General features: G+C 44.4%; 1 protein-coding gene across 2 annotated transcripts; it reads right to left on the reverse strand.

The window, feature by feature from the left end:
* Positions 1-1,609: 1,609 nt before the first annotated feature.
* Positions 1,610-8,240, reverse strand: LOC103281537 (kelch-like protein 6). Of its 2 annotated transcripts, none has more exons than XM_008123311.2 (4): positions 8,102-8,240; positions 6,295-6,373; positions 4,394-4,621; positions 1,610-3,203 (listed from the first exon to the last, which is right to left on the reverse strand). In XM_008123311.2, exons 1-4 carry the CDS (start codon positions 8,139-8,141, stop codon positions 1,694-1,696), a joined length of 1,857 nt encoding a protein of 618 aa, XP_008121518.1. In that variant the 5' UTR covers positions 8,142-8,240; the 3' UTR covers positions 1,610-1,693. The 2 variants fall into 2 exon arrangements, with proteins under 2 accessions (XP_008121518.1, XP_062818918.1); XM_062962848.1 differs by having other exon boundaries at positions 8,057-8,238.
* Between the last annotated feature and the right edge of the window lie 1,285 nt (positions 8,241-9,525).

The raw sequence follows: 9,525 nt of genomic DNA on the forward strand, positions 1-9,525 counted from the left end.
TGTGGACTCCAGACAATGATGGATCTGGACCAAACTTGGTGCGAATAGTATGCCCAAATGTGGTGGACCTTGACATTTGGGAGTTGTAGTTGCTGGGATTTATAGTTCACCTACAATCAAAAAGTCCCTTGAATCTCACCAACGATAGAATTGCGTCAAACTTCTCTGAAATATGTGTTTTCTTTGGCGACTCCTTGTGACCCCCCCCCCCCAGGGCTCCTGACTCCCAAACTGAGAAATGCTGAATTAAGGAGAGTCAACATCTGCCAGGAACTGAGATGAAGCCAGGATGTTTCCGGCTGGAAAAAGATCTCTCATTCATTTAGAACTTTGGAGCTTACTGTATATACTCGAGTATAAACCTAGTTTTTCAGAACTTTTTTTAAGACTGAAAAAGCCCCCCTCGACTTATACTCGGGTGAGGATCCTGGTTGGCTTATATTTGGGTCAGCTTATACTCGAGAATATATGGTACATTTATTATTTTTCTCTATTATTATTGGTATTATTACATTTATTATTTTTCTCTATTATTGTTGCTACTACAGTAGAGTCTCACTTATCCAGCACTCACTTATCCAACGTTCTGGATTATCCAACGCATTTTTGTAGTCAATGTTTTCAAAACATCGTGATATATTGGTGCTAAATTTTTAAATACAGTAATTACTACATGGCATTATGTGTGTGTATTGAACTACTTTTTCTGTCAAATTTGTTGTCTAACATGATGTTTTGGTGCTTAATTTGTAAAATCATAACCTAATTTGATGTTTAATAGGCTTCTCCTTAATCTCTCCTTATTATCCAACAAATTCACTTATTCAACGTTCTGCCGGCCCATTTATGTTGGATAAGTGAGACTCTACTGTATTACATTTATTATTTTTCTCTATTATTGTTGCTACTATTACATTTATTTTACTCTAATTTTTATTATTATTATTAATACATTTATTATTTCACTCTGATATTATTATTATTATTGCATTTATGATTTTACTCTATTATTACTTGTATTATTTTCCTGTATTTATTATTATTATTATTATTATTATTATTAGTATTATTTTCCTGTATTTATTATTATTATTATTATTTGTATTATTTTCCTGTATTTATTATTATTATTGTTATTATTATTATTACATGTATTATTTTACTCTATTATTATCAAAAGGATACATAAGCACATTTACATTGAAGAAGATGAGAATAATGATTGGATCGGAGTTGGACAGTCTTATCATAACATAATTTGATGTTTAATAGGCTTTTCCTTAATCCCTCCTTATTATCCAACATATTTGCTTATCCAACGTTATGCCAGCCCGTTTATGTTGGATAAGTGAGACTCTACTGTAGTTTTACCAACGTCTCTGAGTGTCTCTTCGTTCTGCGCTCCACTGCTTCCATCCAACTACTGCTGCGCTGCAAATACTCTGACAATTCTAAGCCAAAGAGCAGGCGTTGTCCGTAGACACCTCCAAGGTCAAGTGGCCATTGGCATGACTGTCCAAAACACCTGGAGGGCCAAAGTTTGCCAAAAACCAAAAAACCAAAAATGTTGAATGCAAAAACACAAGAAGGAGGCAGAACAAGACAGAGGGACATCATATGCTTTTAATGGATCCAGGGCTAAGAGGAGTGTGGATGAAAATACACCTTCCCTTTTTTGGGGACTCATTGTCTCTCATAGTGAAGCTTGACTTGGGAAGTTGTGGTGGTTGTCTTCTGGTCTGCCTCTGGAAGGAGCCTTCAACCCAACAGCCACTTGTTTGATGGGCGCGCCCTGAATAACAGCCGCCAGGTTGGGCCTCACCACCTTTAAGGTCACGCATTTCAACACTCTTCGCACCACGGTGCCTTGGCCGGAGAGCCCCTCCGGATACTGGGTCCAGGCTGCCTCTCCGGGTTGCCAGTGGTAAATAGCGTCATGGGTCCTGGAGGTACAGACGCCTCCGATGACGTAGACCCTGCCTTGGAAACAAGTGGCGCCTGCAAAGGCCAAAGGCAACGGCAGCGGCGGGATGGTGACCTCTTTGCTGATCGCCCCATCTTCGTGCATGAAGAAGCATTTTGGGGTGCAAGGCAGGAGTTGGCTGAAGCGCCGGTTGGGGTATGGTGGGGTGATCTTTTTGGAGAAGAAGCCTCCGATGACACAGATGCCGATCTCCATCGTCACGGCGGAGGCGCCGTGGAGGCTGAAATCGAGCGGCACTTGTGTCCAGGCGTCCGAGGCAATGTCGTAGACCAAGATGCCTTGGTAAAGCACTTCGTCGGAGTCGGCGTCCCCGCCGATTAAATACAGTTTGGCTTTAAAAGCAGCAGAGGCGGAGAAGCGTAACACAATGGGCAGACTGGCAATGGAAGCCCACGTTTGCTGGGTGACGTCGAAGCTCTCTGCAGTGGCCAAGGGCCCAGTGTCGTTCCAGCCACTCAACGCAAAGAGCTTTTGTTTGCAAGTTAAGAATATATGGACGGAACGCGGGGTCGACATGGATGGGAGCCGGACCCAACGGTCTGCCAGGGAGTCGTATTCGTGGAGGGCGCTGGAATACGTGGCGTCGGGGTGTTTTCCGCCTGAAATATACAACTTATGCTCCAAGACAGAGCATCCGGGAAGAGCCACCAATTCTAAATGTGGCAACTTTGTCCTCGAACCCGTAATCGGGTTCAAACACTCCACGTAGCAGTCCATGTCTTCATTGGCGGAGAGGATGTCCCTCAAACGCGGGACTTTGATACACACAATGCGGTCCTGGAACATCCCTCTCCGGAGGCCTCCGCTCCGTTGCAACCTTCCAACACCATCAAGGTCTTCCCAAACCAGCTCCGTGGAAGGGTCAAGCGTGGCCAAGAAGGCTTGGATTTCAGTCACTTCTGCATCAGACAGCAAAGGCCAACGTACGTGTTGGAGAAGTGTCCGGAGTGCTGCTAACCGTTCAGAAGGTGCAACATTCACCCAACACTGAATGGCTCGGAAGACCTCCATTTCGGAGTTCACGTTGAGTTGATCTGAAGAGATGAGGCCACTCACGGCGGCAGGATCGAGATGCAGAAAATCCCGGTGTTTTGGGACCGACTCGAAGTGGAGGCCCAGGTAGCTCAAGGTGCCGCGCAACAAGGCGCCATTGTTGTGGTCCCGAGCGAGTGCGTAAAGACGCAGGCAGTTCTCCTCGGAGACCTGATCTAGGAGGTATCTGCCAGGGGTTCAATGGAGAGAAGGGGGTGTCGTGAGAAAGAGGGCAGCTGTCGCACCTCAGGTTAGCTTCACTTTGCTAAACACACCAGGCTGCACACAGGTTATAGTCTTTTGTAGTTTATTGGAAGATAGGAAATAAGTAGTTCTTGAAAGCAAAAATAAAGTTCTAAAAGATTGATGCAAAAGCAAAGCTACATAGAATAATCCAAGAAAACATAAGGCATAAAACAAGGTTCCAGGAATGCTTGACAAAATCCCATAACTTGAATACACAAGGCTGGGAAAGCAAGAGCTAGCTTCTATACTCCAAAACAAGACGTTGCTTTTGACAAAGATTTCTCTCTCAACACACCTGTTTCATCTCCCAGGGGTTTGATTTGCATTTTTCCATGGTTGTAGGGAATAGCACCCTTTTGAATTTCTTCCAAGGCTATCAGTTAACCATTAGCAGAGTTTGTAGCCCGTTTGCAAAGCCTTGCTGCTATAGGTTTGCAAAGTATCTTTTTGTTCTGGAGACTGCCCCTTTTCCTGAGGAAAAGGGCTCCATTTTGAGAAGCCTTTTGCCTTCTAGACAGAAGACAAAAGAACTCGGATGTGCTTGTGCGGTCAAGCCAGGCTGGCTCAGACAAGCCATCGTAAGTACTGACCTGCCTTTGAAACTGGTGCTGAACGTGGATAGGGAAAGACCTGCTCTTTCTAAAAATAGTAACTCAGCACTGGGGCAAAGAATATCTCAGGATTTCTCTGCCATTGCAAGAAGCTCCAATACTTCGTCTCCAAGCTAGCTCTGAGCTTAGATAGGGAAAATTCTAAGCAGCAACTAAGGCCTAATGGAGGGTCAGAGGTCTTGAAAGTAGCCTATATTTTAGGAAAATGCAAAAGTAGCTTTTAGTAAAGTGCAAAGTAAGACTTTTTTTGACACTAATTGGTGATGGAGAATGCCTAAATGACGTAGGTAGATGAAGGCAAAAATGGTATAAAAAGGCCTGTGTTTCTTGTTCTGTACCCTTTTTTCCCTGGAGACAGGAGGGTCTATATTATCTCTGGCCACTGAGAATATACATCTTTTTCTACAGCAACCGGAACTCTCTTTGTCTCGTTACCTCAAACCTTTGTCTGCCATTTCACAGGGAGGTCGCGATTGGAAAAGTATAAGTCACGAACCTATCGCGCGGCATCTCTCTCTACCTGCTGATGAGGGTCAAGGCGGGCAGGAGTTGGAGGCGGCTGGCTGCGGTGAAGAGCTCCTCGGCAGTTTCGGGACGGAGGGTCATCTCTCCCGAATAGAGGTAGGCGAGCAGGTTTTGGAGGACGGAAGGGTCCAGGCCTTGGAGGAGGACCTCACCTTCCCTGGATTCCTTGAAGTCGCTGGTGAAAACCGCCTGGAAGTATGGGCTGACGGAGGCCAGCAGTGCCCTGTGAGGAGGACAGAGGTCGTGGAGTCACATGCCTTACTATATTTCATCTATATATAAAAAAATGTAATGTGACCCTTTATTATGGAGTAAACAGCAAAACCACTGAACCCAAACACACCAAATTTGACCACAAAAGACACAGTCATCCAAGGTATGTCTTTCAATTGAAAAAAACCTAGAAAAATAGTCCAAATTACAGAGGACAAGGAAGAGCTTCCCGCCCTCTAACTGCCAGTTAGAAAGGTAGGCTCTGCTGCCTTTAGGCCCCGCCCCCTTCGTATCCTAACAACTCCCTCAGCCAAGGCAGAGTGCACTGAGGCCTGATCCATACTGCCCATAAAATACAGATTATCTGATTTGAACTGGATTATATGTCAGTGTGTGGGGCCCCTGGTGGCACAGTGTGTTAAAGCACTGAGCTGCTGAACTTGTGGACCGAAAGGTCCCAGGTTCAAATCCCGGGAGCGGAATGAGCTCCCACTGTTAGCCCCAGCTCCTGCCAACCTAGTAGTTTGAAAACATGCAAATGTGAGTAGATCAATAGGTACCGCTCCAGCGGGAAGGTAACAGCGCTCCATGCAGTCATGCCGGCCACATGACCTGGAGATGTCTATGGACAATGCTGGCTCTTCGGCTTAGAAATGGAGATGAGCACCAACCCCCAGAGTCAGACACGACTGGATTTAACGTCAGGGGAAATCTTTACCTTTTATATGTCAGTGTAGACAAAAGGCCCTTCCACACACCTATATAACCCAGAATGCCAAGGCAGATAATCCACAGTATCTACTTTGAACTGGATGATCTTGAGTCCACACTGCCATATAATCCAGTTCAGTGTGGATTTTATACAGCTGTGTAGAAGGGGCCTGATATAATCCACTTCTAAGCAGATAATATGACATTATAAATATAATATGAAATAATTACTGTGGTATAATAATACAGAACAATATAATCTCTAAAAGCAGGACAGTAAATAAAGAGCAACATTCTGAAAGCAGGGAAATTGGGAATTCCAGAAAGGAAACAATCAGGGCCAGCTAACACTTCCCAACAAAGGATTCCCCCAGGCAGGAAGCAGCCAGGCTTTGAAGCTGCAAGGCCATTAAATGCTAATCAAGGTGGCTAATTGCAGCATTCATACCTGCCACACCGAGACTATTCATTGCTATTCAAACTGGCCAACCAAGGATTCCGCGAGGTAGAAAGTGGCCAGGCTTGCAAGCAGCAAGGTTATTCAGTGCTATTCAACCTGGCCAACCAAGATTTCCCCTAGGGAAAAGACTCCCAGGCTTTGAAGCCACGAGGCTACTCCGTCCCATTCAACCTGGCCTGGCAAGGACGCCCTATGTAGAAAGCGGCCAGGCTTTGAAGCTGCAAGACTATTCAGTGCAATTCAAGCTGGCCAAACAAGGATTCCCCTACAAAGGAAGTAGCCAGGCTTCAAAGCAGCTCTCTGATTGAGGGTGCGACTCCAGCTCCTCCAGAAAACGGCCAGGCTTTGAGGCTGCAAGGCTATTCACTGCTATTCCACCTGGCCAACAAATGATTCCCATAAGCCACAGCAACGCGTGGCCGGGCAAAGCTAGTGTTATATAACCTGGGAGTTGTGGTTTTGCAAGGCCTTCTTGCCGGGCAACAAAACAAAAGTCTTCCTGGTAGACCCACCTGTTGCAAGGAAATCTCTTTCCTCCGGCGACCAAGGTGGCATTGCAGAGCTCCTGGGTCTGCTGCAGTTGTTTGAGACCTGGATGGAAATAATACAAAGGCAGCTATTAACAGTTGGAGCTTTAACCCCGATCCAGGCTTCGAACCAATAGACCTCATGGTCAGTGGTGATTTATTGCTGCTGGCTACTAACCAGCTGTGCCACAGCCCGGCCCAAAATTACACCGATTTTGAAACAACTGCATTGGCTACCAATAGAACATTGGATCTCTTACAAGATACTGATCCTGACATTTAGAGCTCGAAATGGCCAAGGACCATTATATCTTAGGGACCGCCTCATTCCTTATTTCCATCAGTGGTCACCTCGATCCTCCCAGGAAAATCTCCTTTATGTACCGGGCCTGGAAGCTACAAGGCGTAGAGCCTTTTCGGCCTATGCTCCAATTCTTGTGGAACTCATTGCCTCTGTGATGTCTCAGGGACCCTTGATCCATGACCCCCCAGCTATCATAGATCAAACTGAAGAGGATATGGGTTTTTTTCCCATCTCAGAAAGATTCTGTTCCATTCCAGATGTCCCCTGTTGACATTTTGGTGCCAAAAGTGTTGTGTTTGATAGGAAGTCTTTTCTCAAAACACATCGCTTCCATAAGGAGTTTTTGAGACGAAGTGCGAGATTAGCGGAGAGAGAGGATTATAATTAAACCGTTTCTCCTGGGAAGTTTAAGGGAGGCTTACATCTGGCAGGTTGTTGTCATCAGTCCGTTCCCTTGGGAAAATGTGGACTCAAACACCTGGTTCAGGGAGATTTGAACTTCCATAAAAGTTCTGGGCCTAGGCTACCCAACTCGGTGTCAACGTGACAGTTGGAAAGTTAACATCGGCTCTTGTTCCTGTGAATCTTAGCGGCCTGATGGTGTGCTACTCGTGAATAGACCGGGAGTTGCGTCCCGTTTCCCTGCCAAGACTGGACTGCATTTCGGTTCTACCACGACCAACCTTGCCTTGCTTGATTCCTTGCCTTGGACATCGAACCTGGAACTTTCCTGAAGACCTTGCTTTTCCCCCCACTCAAACTGCTTGGAAGTTTGAGTGTATTTCGGTTATTGGATTTAAAACTTGAACTCTAATACTGGACATTGAACTTGATATTACTGGACTATATTTGACCTTTCCTAAAAGGACTATTGCTGGACTATATACTCTGCCTATTTTTGTTTGATTCCTTTATTGCTCTAATAAAGATATTAGATTGTTTATTGGCCTCCATGTTGGTTTCCAGTGCTCACGCAGCCTAGAGGTGTTACAGCCTCCATATGTTAGAGCAATGTCGGAGTTGCGGCCTTTTGTAAAAGCGCTCAAGACTTGGCTGTTTGGCTGTGCATTTAAGTAAATCAGATCTAATTTGTCAAATAGTCACTGTTGAATGTTTTTATGTTGAATGTTTTTATATTGTGGAATGATATTTTAAATTGTAACTCGCTCAGAGCACTCAGGTGGAGAGCGACTAATTAAGAAATAAAGTGAAGAAGAAGTGAAAATATCTATATGGCTTGGTGATTATAGAGCGTTTCTTCTATGGCTATTAATGGCAAAGCCTACATTTACACAGGCCCTATCTACACTGAAATTTGAAATACGCTGAGGACAAAGGGGGAAAGCGGGAGGAGACGGGACATTTTAAATGTGGATGAACAATTGGGAAGGAAGAGGATGAATCCAGGGCTATCCTTGGAAGGCCTGCTGAGCCCAAGCCCACCTTGGCTAAAACAAGACTTCAGGGAGACCGATGTCTTCTCCTCACCGTCCTTCTCACTGCTTCCTGCAAACCCCGGTGGATCCATGAGCTTCAGGTTTCCTTGGAAGAAGCTTCTCTCCTTTGGACACTGGATGTTTTTCAACTGGTCCCAAAGGCATCCCAATTTGGCCCCCCCAAGACTTGCCTTGCCTCAAAGGGGCCCAGTTGTCCAAGGCAGGCATCATCAATGGTCACTGTGACACTCTCAGCATCCTCCTTATATCATTCAGATATAGCTGCATGGTTTTTCCTTGGCTCTGTGCATTTTCTAAATATCTCTGGAGCCCAGAACAGCAGAATCTTGTTGATGTTGAGATTATGGGTACATCGACAATGGAGAATGAATGACATCACTGACTCTATAGTTGCATCCACATTGGAGAATTAATGCAATTTGACACCGCTTATTAACTTATTTCACTTTAAGTGAAATTGTTCCCTTGTCCCTTCTTTACTCGTTTTGATTATATTCTTGGACCTGGTGGAATGATGTATCAGTCACCCTCTGCTGCGCAGAACAATTTGATGTTCCGGTTTTTAAAGTACAGTAGAGGCTCACTTATCCAACATAAACGGGCCGGCAGAACGTTGGATAAGCGAATATGTTGGATAATAAGGCGAGATTAAGGAAAAGCCTATTAAACATCAAATTAGGTTATGATTTTGCAAATTAAGCACCAAAACATCATGTTATACAATAAATTTGACAGAAAAAGTAGTTCAATCCGCAGTAATCTTACATAGTAATTACTGTATTTACTGTATTTACGAATTTAGCACCAAAATATCACGATGTATTAAAAACATTGACTACAAAAATGCATTGGATAATCCAGAACGTTGGATAAGTGAGTGTTGGATAAGTGAGACTCTACTGTAACTGTTATGTTGTTTTGATAGCAGAGCACCTGATGAACCAACCTGGACACAGCATAGTATCTGAGAACACAGAAATGCTGGACCACGTTAACAACCACCATGTCAGGCGACACAGAGAAGCCATTGAAATCCAAAAGCATGTGGACAATTTCAACAGATGAATTTTTTAAGATGAATCAGGCCTTTCAGCTTATGCTTAAAACAAATATAGGAACACATTGGATGCCGCCTTGAATTTACAAGTTCGGCTGTCCTGCAGAAAGTCCAGTTTCAAAGCTACAGTAGAGTCTCAGTTATCCAACATTCGCTTATCCAAAGTTCAGGATTATCCAATGCAGTCTGCCTCCTGCCTGGATCCACAGCTGTTTCTCTAGGCAGCAAGGACTGAACTTTTTATGCATTTAATTTCTGACATTGTTGTTACAGTAAGTTCATTTTATGCAATTCTATCTTTATTTGTAGTTAATTTGTTAGTAGCCAATGTTTTAGTGGTCAATGTTATCAATACATTGCGATATGTTGGTGCTAAATTTGGGCCCAGGCTGTGGCGC

This window comes from Anolis carolinensis, unplaced genomic scaffold (assembly GCF_035594765.1).
Source record: "Anolis carolinensis isolate JA03-04 unplaced genomic scaffold, rAnoCar3.1.pri scaffold_10, whole genome shotgun sequence".
Lineage (NCBI taxonomy): Eukaryota > Metazoa > Chordata > Lepidosauria > Squamata > Dactyloidae > Anolis > Anolis carolinensis.